The 18638-nt window shown below is 44.3% G+C and overlaps 2 protein-coding genes across 6 annotated transcripts in view; one reads left to right on the top strand and one right to left on the bottom strand.

Moving 5' to 3' along the window:
- Positions 1 to 2085: 2085 nt before the first annotated feature.
- CEBPD (CCAAT enhancer binding protein delta) lies at positions 2086 to 3442 on the top strand. The gene has a single exon (XM_046007142.1). The coding sequence runs from the start codon at positions 2236 to 2238 to the stop codon at positions 3055 to 3057; it is 822 nt and encodes a 273-aa protein (XP_045863098.1). The 5' UTR covers positions 2086 to 2235; the 3' UTR covers positions 3058 to 3442.
- A 136-nt stretch (positions 3443 to 3578) lies between these two features.
- The window catches only part of SPIDR (scaffold protein involved in DNA repair), a 600140-nt gene continuing 585080 nt past the window's right edge, over positions 3579 to 18638 (bottom strand). For 4 of the 5 annotated variants that reach the window (XM_046007112.1, XM_046007094.1, XM_046007128.1 and 1 more), the window contains 5 exons: positions 13389 to 13400; positions 11991 to 12084; positions 10680 to 10794; positions 10324 to 10377; positions 3579 to 5067 (listed from right to left, as the gene is read on the bottom strand). In XM_046007112.1, the coding sequence (XP_045863068.1) occupies positions 4912 to 5067; positions 10324 to 10377; positions 10680 to 10794; positions 11991 to 12084; positions 13389 to 13400 (431 nt within the window). In that variant the 3' untranslated portion in view covers positions 3579 to 4911. The remainder of the gene's footprint in view (positions 5068 to 10323; positions 10378 to 10679; positions 10795 to 11990; positions 12085 to 13388; positions 13401 to 18638) is intronic. The other variant, XM_046007104.1, reaches the window with a different exon arrangement.

Here is an 18638-nt window from a genome sequence, read left to right on the forward strand (position 1 = left end):
GGACCCCAAGATCATGACCTGAGTGGAAGATAGAGGCTTATGAACCACCCAGGTGCCCCTGAAAATTTTAAGCATTTTCAGCCTCCTGGATTTCTAAAAGACTGATGTGTATAGAAAGTCCACAGGGAGTGGGCTTCATCTGAACATCTCACCTGTGCTCAGCATAGGAGTGTCCTCATAAACATGGGAAATCCAAAGGTTCACCTTTTAAAGAAATGCTTTCTTACTTGACGACTTCCTTTCAGCAGTTCTGCTAAGAATACCAAAGACTCAAGGAGGCTTAAGTAATTATTTGAAACAGATCCCTAACAATGAGAAATGATGATGAACAACTCAGTATTTATCTTGAATAAATTTATAGTAGACTAGGAAAGGGCAGAAAGTGGAGATTTCAAGAAAAGACTATGAACAACTACCATCAAAAAAACCCCCGAAACTTTTATTATTTTTTAAAAAGTAATTTGACCTAAAATGTCACAACAAACCCATGCTTTGCTGGTCTATGATCTCTCCCTGTAACTCCCTCTGGAAAAAGGAAGAAAATATTGAAGAAATCGAAAAGTGATTATTTAATTAGTGCATAATACATTTTAAAAAGCTGGCCTAACATCTCAAGCTCAATCTTAATCTGGTATCTGAATCTACTAATCGCACCGAATTATTTTTATGAGAATATGGTTCCTCTATTTATTTTACATCCTCTAATTGATTGCAGAGGGCTTCAATAGTGTTTCTATGGGTTCTTAAATAAGAACAGAGAAATTTGTCTGGGTATGCATGAGCCCACACTACATGTGTCACTCGGTTTTACCCTTCACAGGAAATTAATCAATAGTGTAACATCAACACCGTGTGTCCTTTGCAAGTAATTATAAAGCAACAAGTTTGTTGTAGGAAACCTATTAAATATCCATAGTACATCATTAGAAATTACCTCTGGAATTGACTGCAGAAACTGGCGCAATTTGTGGAGCATAGGTTTTTGGACACAATGATTGATATGTGAGAAGCCGAAGGCAAGCATAAATGTGAGATGGAGGCCATGTTTGAATAGGGACAGTGATTTAATAAATGGAGTTGACTAGAAAGCCCAAATTTCAGGAAACTTAATAAAATCAATCCATACTGTGTTTTCATACGTTTTACAATATGAAGAGCTAGCAATTTAATAATCAATCAGAGCTGCAAGTACAAATTTTCTCTTTCTCCTAAAGACCCAGCTGCTTTAGATTCAAAAGATCTTCTCCGGAATACTGAGACGATAAAGAGCCCGGAACTAAAAAACAAAAACAAAAACAAACTGGAGCAGAAAACACCGCCGCGAGATGGCACTGCTTTAAAGGTCTAGATGGGACGTCAGCGCGCAGGGAGCGCGGGGCCTCGGCCCCCGGGCTGCGCTGCTCTGCGTGGTTCGAGCGGGCGATCAGGCCTGGCTGGATGTGCGAGCTCTGGAGGCTGCTATATTTAGGGCGGCCGGCGGCTCAGACAAGCGTCGTTGACTCCTCTCCCATTTGCTGCGTTCCGCAGTCCCTACGGCCTGGAAGTTTCAGCCGCGACGCCGAGCCTTGACCTCCAGTGTCTTTGACCCCTGAGAAGGGCCAAATTGGGCCCCGAATTCTCGGAAAAGTGCGAAGCATGCCCCCGCCCATTGCGGCCTCTACGCCGCCCCAGATGTGGACCTGGGTCTCCGGGATCGGAGCCGTGGCTGGAGAACGTCCCCAGGCTCTGTCTTCCGCACCAGAGATGCCCTCCCCCAGTTTGAGCTCCCCCTGAGGATGGGAACGGGCCCGGGACAAGCCGCGGCCAAATCCCGGTTTTGATTTCACTGCCGGCTGCGAGAGCGAAAAGGTTCCAAACCCAACAAACAGGAAGAAGAGAAAAAGCCGGAGTGCGGGCAGAGGGAGGGTCATTCCCAGCAGAGGCTCAAGGGCTGGGCCGGAGCCGGGGGCGGGGAGGAAGCAGCGCCCCTTCCCCTCCAGCGCGGGCCTGGGGTAAGGAAGGAAGGAGCAGCTGGGGTACTGCAGCGGAGCGGGGGCGGGGGTTTCGGGGGCGGCTCCGGGGCCTGGCGGGGCGGGGGCTCCCCCCGACGCGGCCCCCCTCCCCGCGGCCCGGGGCGCCCCCGCGGTTCTGGAGTTGGGGCGGGGCGTGCGCGTCAGCTCGGCTAGAAAAGGCGGCGGGGCCCTGCCCAGCGAGGTGACAGCCGCGCTCAGAGAAGGAGCCCGGCTCGACGCCGCCATGAGCGCCGCGCTCTTTAGCCTGGACGGCCCGACGCGCGGCGCGCCGTGGCCTGTGGAGCCCGCGCCCTTTTACGAGCCGGGCCGGGCGGGCAAGCCGGGCCGCGGCAGCGAGTCGGGGACCCTGTCCGAGCCAGGCGCCGTTGCCCCTGCCATGTACGACGACGAGAGTGCTATCGACTTCAGTGCCTACATTGACTCCATGGCTGCCGTGCCCACTCTGGAGCTATGCCACGACGAGCTCTTCGCCGACCTCTTCAACAGCAACCACAAGACGGGAGCGGCAGGCGCCAGTGCGGGCGCTCTGGAGCTGCTGCCTGGCGGCCTCGCGCGTACCCACGGCCCGGGCACAGCAGCCCCGCGTCCGCTCAAGCGCGAGCCCGACTGGGGAGACGGCGACGCGCCCGGCTCGCTGCTGCCGGCGCAGGTGGCAGCTTGCGCGCAGACCGTGGTGAGCCTGGCGGCCGCCGCACAACCCACACCGCCCACGTCGCCCGAGCCACCGCGGTGCAGCCCGGGGCCGAGCCCTGCTCCTGGCCCGGCCCGGGAGAAGAGTGCGGGGAAGAGGGGCCCGGACCGCGGTAGTCCGGAGTACCGGCAGCGGCGCGAGCGCAACAACATCGCGGTGCGTAAAAGCCGCGACAAGGCCAAGCGGCGCAACCAGGAGATGCAGCAGAAGCTGGTGGAGCTGTCGGCCGAAAACGAGAAGCTGCACCAGCGCGTGGAGCAGCTCACGCGGGACCTGGCCGGCCTCCGGCAGTTTTTCAAGCAACTGCCCAGCCCCCCATTCCTGCCGGGCGCCGGGGCCGCCGACTGTCGGTAACGCGCGCCCCGGGGGCGGGAGAGACTCACCAACTACCGATACCTCAGACCCGACCGGCCAGGGAGCGGAGCGCGCACCGCCGGGACGCAGCGAGAGCCGCTTGGCGCCGGCTGCATTTCCTTTGGGACGCGCGAGCGAAGGAACCTACAGCCTGGACTTCCACCACCGAACTTCGAGAGAAGCTATACGTGTTTATTTCCCTTAAATTATTTTTATAATGGTAGCTTTTCTACATCTACTCTTATTGATGCAGCTAAGGTACATTTGTAAGAAAAAAGACTTCTCAAAACATTTGTTATTGTAGATAAGAGAAAAAGACTGAGCATGCTCATTTTTTATATTAATTTCTACAGTATTTGTAAGAATAAAGAAGCATTTTAAACCACCCCTGATTCCTGTATTTGCAGTGACTCCTGAATGCTGGTAGCCCCAGGACCTCGCTGGGGAAAGGCACATTCCAGTGCCAGGCATGCAGCAAGGCACCGGGAGGCCGCGGGACCCAGGTGTGTGTCCATGAAGGGAACCAAGTTCCTTAGAAGAGGGGGATCTCTTTTGCTTTTGAAACCAGCCACAGTCTACCTCCAAATGTTAATATTTGCCCAAGTTCTTGTTAATGCTAGCAGCTTTTTGGTGGAAGGTGCTTCCAAAGAAGTAGCCGGATTTGGGGGAGGGGGCTGGCTTGTCGATTGACCCTGCAGCTGATTTAGGGGCTCTATGAAGAGCTGAAGGGCTTCCTAATTTTAGTTGACTGCTCAAGGGATGAGGGGGTAGTGGAAGGGCTCTGGTTATCCGATAGTCACGTCTGACTCATCTTTGGCTTTCTTGGGAATTTGCTTTCACTTTTCCTCAGCCTTATGTACTGCTTCAAATACATTCTCAAAGTGTGTATAAATACAATAGTCCTGTAGTAGATGCAAAGGACAGTCAAAAATCTTGTCATTGTATTGTTTCAAAGTTTAATCAGGACAGATAAAGGCCGTTTGCCTTTCTCCCAATTAAAGTGGGTACTAGGCACCCTTTCTTGCTCTAGGTTAGGACTATATTATGTAATTAACTGTGGCTTGTCATCATGATATTGTAAGGGAGGAAACAGATAATCTATTCATCATTTTATATTAATTTAAATCTCTGCCAACAAAGCAAATGATAACCAGTCACTCCTCTTCAATCTGTAATCTTGGCTCTCTGTGCACGGTACCCAGCAAGATTAAATAGGTCTATCTAGCGTGAGCTATCTATACCTCTTGCAGTACAGCCTTAATCACCACCAGGTAACTTACATACACTTTATGGGTAACAGTTTTACCTCTGGCACAGTTCCCCAGAACACTTTCCCAAAATTATTAAATGGCAAAATGCTTAAGTTGGACGTGTACTGTGTAGTAGAACAGTTGTATTACAATTTAGGGCAAATACTTCAGCTCTGCAGGGTGTTCTTTGGACACCTTAAATAACTACAAGAAAAACGTGTTGAATCATGGTAAAATTTAAACACTTAAGAATTACAAGTGAGTGCTTGCTTCAGCAGCACATATACTAAAATTGGAACGATACAGAGAAGAATTACAAGTGAACACAATTTTTTTTTTTTACTATTAATTGTCTAAGATGAAATACAAAATGAAGACCTCAGGCTTATTTAAGTTTTAATAACATGTTCCCAAATTTGCAAAAAGGTAAAAATATTTTAACTAGAAAAAAATATTTCGATGTTTAGTCTACAAAATAATCACACTAACATTTGCCCCAGAAAAATCTAAGTTCCATTTCAAGATCATACAATACATTCTCGCTCTACCGATAGTTAACAAGTAACTACTCCAAGCGGCAACTGCATTGCAAAGTTCACAGATCTTACGGCAACTGGCAGTGTTCTGAAGAGGCTCTTCCTGCACTCAGGAGCTCAATTTCCTCCAATCCAACGCAGCTAGCTGGGTGGGTGGTTATGGACTGGACAAAACAATTCAACAACCCCACCTCCTTTCCGAGGACACTCTTCACTTCATAACTCTGCAGTGATAAAAGGCACACTGGTTAAAGCAAATAGAGCTAGCCCTGAACATTCTGTTCCCAACAACACGGAACACACAGGGCAGAGCAGAAGGTCCTTTGCTCAGTCTGTGACCTTCCACTTTACAACATGGGTAAGGAAGAATGAAATTAAGGGCTTAATAAAAACTCTACTTACTATGGCAAATAAAGGAACTCCTTTTTTCTGCTGTTTGTTGGTGGATGCAAAGACAAGCATATCCCAGCTAGCTGTCCTACGAGAGGAACTGGGGACAGACGTACAAAGGGATATGCCCTGTTCTCTAGCAGGAAGGCTGGGGGCTGGGGGCTGGGCATGCATCATGGTTGCAGCTGCCTCCCACTTCCTTTGGGACACTTCCCCAATCTAGCAACACTTCTGGTCAAAGGATTTCCTGGTACTTTGCCCCAAACCTCTCTCCTCAATAGGATCCCATCCCATTTCTTCTACAGTAACACTGAGCCAAAAATGTGTTGTAAAAAGCTTTTTCTTCACATTGTTTGATGAGTATCTTACGGTGATTGGTTAATCTTAGGCAGGTTTCATCTCTAGATGAGAACTCAGGGCACTGGACATCAGGGGCACAAGATGACTAGGCTAGGAAGGTATGGCAAGGCTTTGTTGGTCTCAAACCTCAGAACATTTTCTTCTGGGGTGGGGCAAGGGGCTGAAAATAAGGAGCAGCTCAAAAGCCTTGGGATAAATCAGATCTGTGGCTTTACCAGAGACAGAAGAAGCCCTAGAGGGTAATGCATTTTTTCATAGACTCCTTTGCTGCCACTTGCAGAGTACTATCTGGGTTACCTCACTCCTCTGTACAAGACACTTTTGAAAGTGTCTTTTAAAAAAGATTTTATTTTTTTTTTTTATTTGTCAGAGAGACAGCAAGAGAGAAACCACAAGCAGGGAGAGGGGGAGAGGGAGAAACAGGCTCTTGATGCAGGTCTTGATACCAGGACCCTGGGCATGACCTGAGCCTAAGGCAGCCACTTAATGACTAAGCCACCTAGGCACCCCTATGTGCAAAACACTTACACGTCTCTACAGCATCTTGGTTCAGTATGTTTTAGCTTACCCATTCCATCATTAATGTGTCTTGCCAAGGGAGACTGAGGCTGGAGTCTCCAACAACATGGCCAAAGTTGGCACATCTCTGTCCTTGGTGCCTTCCCATCAAAGGTGGGCACTTCACTCTGTCACTCTGGATCCTCGGCTGGGCTCAGTGACTACTGCTTATGATGAGTGTAGTGGAAGGGACATTGAGTGACATCCTCAGCTTGGTCAGGAAGGTGCCCAGCCTCTGCCTGCCTCTCTCAGAATCCAGACTGTGTGGTATCTGGCCAGAGCCTGGGAAGATCCCAGTCAACAGGAATATGACAGCTGTCCAGGGACTGAGAGTATTCTGTGACTCTAACCCAGCCTTTGGGGTACCAGCTGACGTCCTGTTGGGCAGAGATTAATGTCCTGGCAGAGCCTTATCCAAATTGCAGGTCTGTGTGCAGAGTAAGTGTGGAGGCCACTAAGCTTTGAGATAGTTTGTTCTGAAGCAATACATAGCAGGATCAATCTGGGATGTGGGCACTGCTCTAATGCCAAACCACTGTGATCATTTTGCTTTCCTGTATTTTAAGTCAGGCATTGTGTGAAACACTTAGTGTATTCAATATGACTTGTAGAGTTTAGGCTTCTTTAGTAAAAATTAGAGTAAGGTCAACAGAGTAGTTTAATGGAGGGAAGGGGGAGTAAGAGTTGTAATCAAGACAGGTGAAGAGACAAAACTAAAGTCTCTGCCTGGACAACCATGGCTGAAGCCTTCCTCTGCTTAGCTTATCTGTGACACTGATGTCAGGTTCATGGGCCACTGCCTTGATCATTCATCAAGGGCTTGCTGTGAACCCATGAGGGGCCTGACCCTGAAGAGATGGCAGAAAACCAGCCACCGGGGTGCTGGTGCAGAAGGCGCATACAGGGCTGTGCACAGTGAGGGGCTGTCCAGGTTTGGGAGGAGTGAGGTAGGACAGCTGGATACTCATTTGCTGTCTCTTCCCATTTTAGCTAGCCTTGCACATTTGTGTATGGGGAAGTAGAAGGCCCAGGCACTTCTACACTCATTTGGGGTAAAAGTACAGATTCTAACTTGAAAAAAAAGTCAGCAACAGATCATTTCTTTTTACAATGTCAGGTTTCACAGCTAAAGTTTATAATAACTATATCATAGCCAATATTAACTATATCATTTATAAGTAGACATCAATATATTTGGGGGGAATTAATATGGAGAGGTAAAAAAAAAAAATCACACCAGCACATGCAAATACACTGTTCATATGAATGTAATGAATGTGTAAAATGTATCTCTATTTTTATAAAAGGTACCCTATATTTTCCTTTAACTTTTCTTTTTCTGAAAGTAAGGAAACAAACTCCAAATTTCCTGTCACTGTAATGTGAGCTTGAGAACTGACATGTACAACAGCGGCGAACTCCATTGTTTTCACATCTGTAACTTGAACCCATTAAAGTTAAGGCATAAAACTTAACACTCATGTGTCCTAACCAGAAACAGCCCATCTGTTCTAGGGAGTAGAATTGTCATAGAAAGCCTAATCTGATTCTTTGGATTTTGGCCAATGTGCATTCTCACCCAGAAAACTGACAGAATCCAGATTGGAAAACTCATGCTCTTGTCAATACAGAGGTTCTTCTTGTACCCATCTCCTATCAGCTTCTTGCAGGTCAGATATAAAGCCCTGATTATCCACTGTGAGTAAAACCAGAGGAGGGGGATGAACTTCTGTCCCTCCAGGTTTGCAATTTACCCTACTTTGCCTGGCATCAGCTCTGATAACACGGCAACCAGAAAGGTAACACCTGAGGCTGTTGCCACCCTGTGTCCCTCACCTGTGCCCCTCACCCAGTGCACATGTGCACACACAGGCACATAATCAGGCAACACATGTACACATGAGCACGACAGGTGTATACACACAAGTACACCCATGGGCAAACCCACTTACACTGATACATAAAAGTACGGTTGTACACACGACCTCTTGAGCTCCTTAGAAGTCGGGCTTTGCCTACAGGCATACTGGAGTTAAAAAGTGTAATATGTAAAACATACAAGTCAGCTTCAGTCAGAAGGAAATCAAATGAAGAGGCAGGATTTCTGCCAGGGCCTCTTCCTGGTCTCTGGGTCCCTTATAGGGAGGTAGGGTAATCAAGGGCAGTCCATGGACGGAGGCTTCCCAGAAGAAGCACCAGGGAACCTGCGAGAAACCAGTGGGAGATCAGGCCGGAACCTGGTGGGGCCCAGCCAAGGCCACCTGAGGAACTGCAGGGCAGGCACTGTACCTCTGTGGTTGTGTGGGACTAAAGGGAGCTATGCGCCATCCCAAGTCTGTTGGGTTTTTTTTGTTTAAGTTGTGGGTTTTGATTCATTTGCTGTGTTCTCCTTAAGCAGGAGTCTTCCCCCCACACTTTGCCCCAAACTTTTCCATGGAAATATCTTCCCTCATAACTTAGATCTACCATCTTTAGCACCTGTTTAAAGCTCCCTCTAATTCACCAGCCTTACCCAGCATCACACCCTTCTTTCCTCATCCTCACCCACCTCAAAGACCGAGAGATGAGGTGACAAGGGATCAGCCAACAGGTACCACTGTCTTGTCACACATTAAACATATAAACTTCAGGAACAATAGAAACAAACACACAAGGATCCTGGTCACCCTCCCCCCATTCTATTAGGTGGTCACTTGTGGGGATAACAACATACCCAACAGAGACCGTAACTGTGAACCCTTGTTTCTTTAGTGGTAAAATGTGGATTCTGCACCACTGAGATGTTGCAGAGATTAAATAAGAAAACGTTTGAGAAAAGTGGTAAGCATAGTTCTTGGTCCATTATAGTTATTTACTTACATTTTACTTTAAACATTCAGGGAATAACTAGTTCATAAACCCTCCTATGGCCTGGTCTATGCATCAATCCCTACCTGTGAAACAGCCCTTTAGATAAAAGTTTGGTGCTGGGCTGGAAGTGTCACAGAGTTGCTTTAGGGAATGCCCAGGCTGGTGGGCTTTATCCTAGGGTGGGAGCCAGAAATGCTTTTTAGAGCTCCACAGGCAGTTGCACCCTGAAATCAGGGTTGGAAACCATTGTCAGACCAGTGATCCTCAATGATCTTATTCATGGATTTATCCATGTTCCAATTTAGTCCACACTTTGAGAGCCATGGTTTTGAGGAAGGAGTACAAATGGCTGTTTTGCCTCTTCAAGCTGCCAGCACCTCCTAAGGGGCAGGGGCTTGCTGCCACTGGAGAGAGAAGCCCCTCAGAGCTCCAGAGAATGGATAAATTCAGCCTGTGTTCAGACTGCAATCAGAGCTGGAATTTGACCATGGGACCCCATCAGAAAGTTCTATAGATGATCACCCCACTTTTCACCACAACCTCCCAGCTGGCCCAAGTTTGCTACTTGGATGTGGACCCTAACACTGGCCCTGGATAACTTTTGTGACCTGGGGGCTGTGCCCTGGCATCACTCCAGTGGTCAGTGTCCAGTGCTATTCTCTGAGGTTCAGAGATTCCTGAAGCCACTTGTGGTGCTTTTAAATGGCTTGGACAAGACAAAGGTGGCATCTCAAGGACAGACCTCTCTTGTTTATGAGGGCCAAATTTCACAAGGAAGAAACTATCTCTAGACCATAAATTATATATATTTAGGTGGTGGTTTTCTTGGAGGAGCATACCACTTTATTCAGCCATAGTAACTCTCAGGGAAGGCAAATAGTTCTGAGAAATAATGGTCAAGTTTCCAGTTACTCATTCTGGAATACCCAGCAATTAAAAAACACAAAACGTGTGTCTCAGATATTTCTGTTCTATTAACATGAATCATGGCAGTAAGACTTGAAATGTTGCCAGTCTAACTATCATCAAAGCCAGTGGAGTCATATTCATGTATCTACTGCGAGTTTGGTCAGGAAATCATCTCAATTCCAAAAAGAAAAGGATCTCATGAACCGACACAAGTATCTGTCAGGGAATGACGGCAGTAAGACTTCCCTTGTCTTGGTACAGTCTGAACACCTAGCATGCACACAATGATACTGTGACACTTTGTTGTAACTGGAAGTACATAGGACAGGGATCTTTACCTGGAGAGGAGATCCACTGACTCAGGGCTTAAGAACACAGGGGTGTACACCTGGGCTGCATGTCCCTGGACTTACCCCATCCTCGCAGGCGGCAAACCTCAGGAGTGAAGAAATACTGGTCTGGGACAGCTGCAATAACAGTGGGGTGGGCTGATTAAACTCCCAGGGCTGAGGCAGGTGCTCATGTTCAATCTAATCATGTTTAATCAGGTGTTAATGTTCAACCTCCATCTCTTTAGCAGCTTCCACCTCAGAGCCTTATGTTAAACATGACTGTAAGTTATGGATGTGGAAAGACTGCTTTCCTGAGGGGCTGTCCTTCCCATCCCCTCCCCAGGGAAGGAACAATAGATGCTGCCCTCTTGGCTAGTGCAGCAGAGCAGCTCCATGAGGTGGAGTAGGAAGCACACGACCTCCTACACCGCTCCTACCTTGACCTTCACTGTGCACTGGGGTCGAGAGGGACAGTCCAGGAACACCTGCAGGTGCCTTCTGAGAAGAGGAGAGGTGACCACACGGGAGCAGTCCCCACAGGAAAAGGTGTCTCTGTTGTATGGAAACACACAGGGAATATAAGACTTGAAAAGGCACAAATCTGAAGAATCTAGCCGTAGACAGACTTTTTTTTCTAAACACGAGTGTTTGCTGATATAGAAAAGGGGGATTTATTCTCAGAAACCAAGTTCCTGAAATAGGCCAGAAGAAGTTCAGCCTGTTCTGAGGGATCAGCATCAGCTTCTGGCTGACGGCTGGATGGGCAATTGATGGACCAGGGGACAGAAGGGACACTCAGGCAGGAAGCCTCATTCAAGCTGGGCATAGAGGATGACAGCAAACATCCCATGAAGTGAAGTGTAGGCCCTCCGCTCAGCAAGGGGAAGTCAGGGCTTCCCATCTGCCTGAACAGGAAAACCTACTTCTAATCACAAGTAGTTATGCTCCTTCTTGCTACCAAGTAAACCTGTAGTACACACTCTCCTTGTCTCTAAAACAATCCAGTGATGACTTGTTTATACATAAGACCATCAACCCATGAGGCATCAAGAAAACACTTGCCCCTTATTTTTTTTTCAAAGATTTTATTTATTTATTTGACAGAGAGAGAAGTCACAAGTAGGCAGAGAGGCAGACAAAGGGGAGGGGGAAGCAGGCTCCCTGCCGAGCAGAGAGCCCGATGTGGGGCTTGATCCCAGGACCCTGAGATCATGACCTGAGCCAAAGGCAAAGGCTCAACCCACTGAGCCAGCCAGGTGCCCCTTGCCCCTTAGTTATTAAAGAGGAAAGTAATGAGCATGCCCCTGTCTGACAGGTAACAAGGTCACCTTGGGAGGCTATGCAGTAACTCTGGTTGGGGAAGGAATGTCTATTTATGTAGCTGTTCACTGGTCCCTGGAAAAGTCTGCACCCCTGCAAAAGAGAAGCTGTATAGTTACCAAGTTTGTCTCATTTATTCAAGTTTGCCCAGAGTTTTTCTTTTTTCTCCTAACTGATAATAAAAGAGCTGAGTACAAAACCTGGCTCTTCTTTCCTTTAAGATAGGAGGAACTGAAAGGACCAGCAAAAACTTCTGTTACAAAGAAGTGAACACAGCAGCTGAGCTGCAGTGCAGGAACTTGATTTCCCAGTGGGAGCTCATGCCTTGCCCTTAGTAGGGGAGGTGGCCTGAGGCAGGGTGGCAGTGGAGCCTCTAGGATTGGCTGCAGCTGCCTTGGGGTCTTTCAGGCCAGCTCCTGCGCTCTTACCTGTCTCCTGGGCTCAGTTCCAATCTCTCGTTGCCACACATGTCACAAGTGGGCCAGGAGAAAGCAGTGTTCTCATCCACACCAACTACAGTGCCTAGGCCCAAGAGAAAGCAAAAGCTGGAGTTCCAGAGGCAGTGTCTTCCCTCCCAAATTCTCTTTGTCCCTCAAGACACAGATGGTAACATGAGATTCCTTAGACCCTTTTTTCTCACTTATGAGTTTATATAAATGGTCCCAAGCTTTTTATAATTTCCATGTACTGCACAAAACTACAACAGTAAAAAGTAAGTTTTAAAACTTGCCCACATTACTACCCAAACAAGTATTTCTACTCTGCCTCATCTTTTTTAGTCTTTTTTTCCAGATGCATATATACTGAAATCATTATAAGCAAACCATCAGGGCACTGCCTCATTATACTTTGTAGGTTGCTGTAGAGCTGTCATAAGGACTGTCTTATCGATATTCCATTTAGGTGATGTGTCATGGTTCCCTCCATATTGTACATACAGGTCTGAGGCAGTGGACAACTTTCCACATAAGGCCTTTCCTGTACTAAGATCCCTTCCTTAGGATAGATTCCTGGCAGCAGAATCGCTCTGTCAAGAATATGAATATTGGAGATACAGAAACACCCTTTTAGGAGGTTTTTCCTAAAGGATTTCCTGATTCACACTTTCACCATTCATTTACAGAGTGCTAGCTTCTCTGAGCTGCATGCTAGCATCACCTCACTCTTTGCCTCCTTAATAGGTATAATGGAATTCCTTATCATAGTTTCTACTTCTTTGATAAGGAAAGAGAAATATTCTTATTGCTTTGTTCATATCTCCATATGTGATTTTTCTGGTTTCCTTCATTTTTTAACCCAATATTTGTGATTTATTTATTCAACAAGCAAATATGCATACAATGCTACTTAGTGTGTGATATATATTTAGCACAAAATATGTAACAATGAATGCTACAGTCCCTACTCTTGTGAACGCCATAGTCTGGTTGAGATGACCAAATAATGAGAAAAACATCATGAATATGGGAGAAAATATTCACAGAAAACACATCTGATAATGGACTGTTATCCAAAATATACAAAGAACTCTTAAAACTCAACAACACAACAATCCAATTAAAAGATGGGCCTAAGACCTTCACAGATATTTACAGATGGCAAATAAGCATATGAAAGGTGTCAAACATCATGTGATAAGGGAAATGAAAATTAAAACAGGAGAACACCAAAAAAAAAAAAAAATGCAATTAAAAATGGGCAGAGAAACTGAATAGAAATTTTTCCAAAGAAGGGATTTGGATAGCCAAAAGACATATGAAAAAATGCTCAACAACACTCATCCTCAAGGAAATACAAATCACAATCACAGTGAGATATTACCTCACCTGTTAGGATGGCTAAAATAAAAAAGACAAGAAATAACAAGTGTTAGTGAGAATGTGGAAAAAAGGAACCCTAGTGCACTGCTGGTAGACAGTCAAATTGGGGCATGCACTCTGGAAAAGAGTATGGAGTTTCCTCAGAAAATTAAAAATAAAAATACTTGAAACTCATGTAACATTGTAAGTCAACTATACCTCAATAACTAAAAAAAAAAAACAAAAACAAACAAAACAAAACAAAAACACCCAAACACTCCATACCTATTAGAATGGCCAAAATCCAGAACACTGACAACACCAAATTATGATAAGAATGTGGAGCAACAAGAACACTCATTCCTAGTTGGTGGGAATGCAAAATGGTATAGCTATTTTGGCAGTTTCTTATAAAACTAAACATAGTCATACCATATGATCCAGCAACTGTACTTGGTGGTATTTATACAAAGGAGTTGAAAACTTATGTCCAAACAAACACTGGAATAAAGATGTTTATAGAAGCTTTATTCTCAATTGCCACAACTTGGAAGCAACCAAGCTGTCCTTTAGTGGGTGAATGGATAAATAAGCTGTGGTACCTCCAGACAATGGAATATTACTCAGCACTAAAAAGAAATGAGCTATCAAACTATGAAAAGACATAATGAAAAGACTTAATGCTCATTGCTTAATGAAAGACGCCAGTTTGAAAAAGCTATATACTGCATGATTCCAACTTTACAACATTCTGGAAAAAACAAAACTACACAGACAGAAAAAACTCCAAAACTAATCAGATAGTTAAAAGATCAGTGGTTGCCAGGTATTAAGGGGGAGATAGGGATGAAAAGGTAGAGCAGAGGACTTCTAGGTTAGTGAAACCATTCTGTATGATACCATAGTAATGGATACATGTCACACATGTCTAAACCCATAGAATGTAAAACACCAAGAGTGAATTCCAATGTAAACTCTGGACTTTGGGTGATTATGATGTGACAATGTAGGATATCTATATATCTATATATCATCAACTATAACAAATGTACCACCCTGGTGGGGGATATTGATAGTGGGAAACTCAGTACATGTGTAGGGTATGGGGAAACTCTGTACCTTCTGCTCAACTTTGCTATAAACTCAAAACTTCTCTAAAAATAGTCTATTAAAAAATACCATGAAATAAATGCTATATTGAGAAATGGAAATGACTCCTGGAGGTAGAGAAGAGAGGCCCTCTACAAGGTCAGGGAAGGTTTCCCAAAAGAAGATACATGAGGTGGGGCTACAGGTGGGGTGGAGGGCACAGGCTGACCCTGTACCCTGAGGCAGGGCTGGAGGCCAAAGGGGCATGATGGAAAGGCAGGTGACATGGCTGTGAGGTTGGCAGACCCAAGTCACCAGGGTCTTAACTGGGGATTTTAGACTTGGAAGGCATGAGAAGCAAGTGAGGAATTTTAAACAGGAAATTAAGATGGTCTACTTTCTTGAAATGTGAAGCATTATACATATCATCTAGATACGCTGGCAAATCCCAGACCATTCCTGTTGAAAAGTGGTGAAATAAGACATTTGAAAAGGAGTTAGGATGTGACCTAAGTTTCCAGAAAAATAGAAGAATCATCCCTCCCACTCCTGGAGCAAAGAATTTCATTCCCCACTAGAACAAGCATTAGAAGAAAATTTATCTGTAGAGGATAAAACAATTGTTACAACTAAGTAGGCTTGATTTACTAAAATGCATTCATGCAATGCCCACTTGAAAGACTTTTTTAAAATGAAAATAATAGATCTTGATTTTGAAAAGCCTGTCCCAGCTAATTTCATTATCCTTGCAAATCTAATCAAGATTGAGTCAAAGGGATGAAAAGTAAAGTCAATAATGGCTTATAATACAGCCGGAAAGGAGTGTTGACCAATTCACAACGGGCAGAGGCATTCAGTAGGGCCAAGCAGGATGAGTCGCTTCTATTCTATGGGTGTCTGTGCCCAGCATTACTTAGCGTTTGCTACATGAACTAGTAAAAAGAAGACTGCTACCAACTTAACTTCCTTTTTATCCTAGGATATCTTTGGGTGTTAACTGCATTTACGTTTAGATGGGATTAAGCAATTTCCTTCCAGTAGGGAACGAGACACATTGAAGAAATTTATTTCATCTGGGGTCTACACACCACTGGAAGTGCCTTCTGGTAACTCTAAATAAATTCCAAGGGATGACTGGGAAGTGTACTATTCATTTACATGAACATCAGAAGGAAAAAAAATATTATTAAAGTTTGAAGGTTTTGACACCATACTCATCATTTGGCTGCAATCTGCTATTAAAAGCTTTTACTTTCCTTATCTTATTTATAGAGATCTCTTGTAATTAGGCTTGGGAAAGATATATCACATATTTATTAAAACACCTTTTTAAAAAGGTTCCTTCAAAGGCTTCTTCCTGGGAAGTGCAGTGGCTCCTTTCTAGTACGGCACATAACAGCTATGTGCTCTGGTATTTTCTTCAGTGACTTTTAACTCTCCACCACATCCTCCTCTCCAACCTTTTTTCTCATGGAAAGAAGCTGGGGGTCAGAAGTGTTTCCTGCTAGTTAGAAGCCAAAGCCTGGTTTGAAGACAGGACTTAGTCATGCCTTCCCAGGGAGATAGAGTACAAACATGTGCTTGCTGAGTTCATGCCCACAGTGGTGAACAAGACCACCGCCCACTAGCAAGGGTATATAAAGAAGTGGCGAGCAATGCAAAGAGATAAAAATCAATGCTGCAAAACTTTGTCATCCTAAACAAATAAACTAGGAAGAAGTCCTTGCATAGTCTGGATGCTGATGTTTGGGAAATGTACTGAGAAGGCCTGGGAACCCGAGGGAAGCACTGAGCACCATTGCCTGACAGAGGCTCCATTTCCTAAAAGCACTCATGCAGATGGACAGATGTTATTTCTCAGTGGGTGACTGGCTCACAGGGCTGTACGATGAGTCTGTTCAAGCCCTGCTTAGAGAAAACGCTCAATGATCTGCAAGGTTCAAAACCCTGTTGGAGACCCCAATGTCCAGCTGATTTAGCTGCTGCAAGAGAGCTATCCAACTTCCAGAACTGACTTCTTACAGATGATGAAGGATCCTGCTTGTGGCTACCTCTGGACAAGCCATCACTGGACTTTCTGTAACAGAGATGGGCAGAGTAGGGCAAGGCTGAGTTGCTGCAAAGGGGGTGTCTACTACTGTTACTTCACAAAGTAGTAAGGACCCTAGCCTTGCATGGCTTTGATGGGAGTTGAATCTGGGTGAGCCCACAGCTGGCTGGAGAGCAGGGCAGGGAGCCTCTATGCCTCTCTGTTAATGTGATCTGGTCAGTGCTCCAGCCTCTGCATTGGCTTGGGTGTTCCTGCATGGGAGGCTGGGCCAATCTTTGCTATTTTGCAGCTGGGGTTTTGTTTTCTCTTAATCCTTAGTTAACTGGTTCTTATCAGAAGATCTGGCAGTACTGTGATAGCAGTGTTTACACATCCACCTGACCCACCCAGAAGCCTGCAGTACAACTTCAGAGAGAGACCCACAGGGAACTCTAGACTGAAATGGTGACATGTGAAAGAAAATAATATAGGTCAGAAACCGGACCTACATAAACTAATGGAAGAGGATTAGAGAAGGAATACATGAAGGTGAAAGAAAATCCTTTACACTTGTTACTCTAAATTAATCTAAAATATAATAGTTTGTTTAGATAATAATAACAACAATGTATTCAGTGACTATACCTTACGGATAAATGAAGTGAATGTCAGCAATGTTCTAATGAATGGGAAGGAGGAACTGAGAATATCCTTACAAGATACCTGTACTACCCCTGAAGTAGGATAGTGTTATTTGAAAGTGGACTTGATTCATTGTAAGTGTATCTAGGGCAACCACTAAGGCATGTTTAAAAAAAAAAGGTGTTAATATGCTGAGAGGAGAAAATAGAATCATAAAATGCTCAACTGAAATGAGAAAAGGCAGAAAGAGGGTAGATAAAAAAACGAGCAGGGGCACTTGGGTGGCTCAGTGGGTTAAAGCCTCTGCCTTCAGCTCCGGTCATGATCCCAGGGTCTGGGATGGAGTCCCACATCGGGCTCTCTGCTCAGCAGGGAGTCTGCTTCCTCCTCTCTCTCTCTCTCTCTCTGCCTACCTCTCTGCCTACTTGTGATCTCTATCTGTTAAATAAATAAATAAAATCTTTAAACAAACAAACAAAAAAGCAATGAACAGAAAATAATTATAAATATGATAGATACTAATCCAATTATGTATGAGTATTGATTTTAAATGTGAATGATTCAAAAACACAAAAGAGACTATCAGAGTGGGCAGAAAAACAAGAGCTAACTCTGTTGTCTACAAGAAACCCATTTCAACTCTAAAGACACATAAAGATTAAAAGTAAAGTTATAGAAAAAGATATAACCTGCTAACACCATAAGAGAGAGTTAAAAGTTATATTAAGTTCAAGCAGAGCAGACTTCAGATTAAAGAAAATTATCTGAGATAAAGAAAGGTATTAAATAATAATAAGGGAGTCAATTTACCAAGAAGATACAACAATCCTTAATGTGTATGTGCGTGTAACAATAGACTATGAAAATATGTGAAGCAAAATGATAGAACTTCAAGGAGATATAAATAAACCTACCATTATATTTTATTTATTATTCGTTGAGACATCAACACCCTTCTATAAATGACTGACAGATTTAAAGGCAGGAAATCATAGTTGAACTGAACAACACCATCAATCAATTGACTCTAACTGACATTTATACAATATGCTATCCAATGACAGCAGAATAAACATTTTTCTCAAGCTCATGTGGAACATCCATCAAGACAGACCACAAAGTGGGGGCATAAAACACATTTAAATTTATAGAAATCATACTAAGTATGCTCTTAGACCATAATGAAATCAAACAGAAGTCAGTAACAGAAAGATAGCTGAAAAACTCCCAAATAATTGGAGATTAATATACTTCTAAGTAACATATGGGTCAAAGAATAAATCTCAAGAGAAATTTTTAAATATTTTGAACTAAATGAAAATAAAAACACATCAAAACTGCAAAAGCAATGCTTAGAGAGGAATTTAAAGCACTGAATACATACACTAGAAGATATCTAAGATCAATAATCTCAGTATTCATCTTAGGAAAAAAAGAAAAAGGTAATTTAACAATCTATAAAATGGTTATAATTTTATATTTTGTTAATCCCACCTATAAACTTTTTTAAAAATATG

This window comes from Meles meles, chromosome 1, assembly GCF_922984935.1.
Source record: "Meles meles chromosome 1, mMelMel3.1 paternal haplotype, whole genome shotgun sequence".
NCBI classification, from domain to species: domain Eukaryota; kingdom Metazoa; phylum Chordata; class Mammalia; order Carnivora; family Mustelidae; genus Meles; species Meles meles.

Coding starts and splice junctions, on each gene's coding strand:
- CEBPD (XM_046007142.1), top strand. CDS start 2,236: ATGAGCGCCGCGCTCTTTAGCCTGGACGGCCCGACGCGCGGCGCGCCG.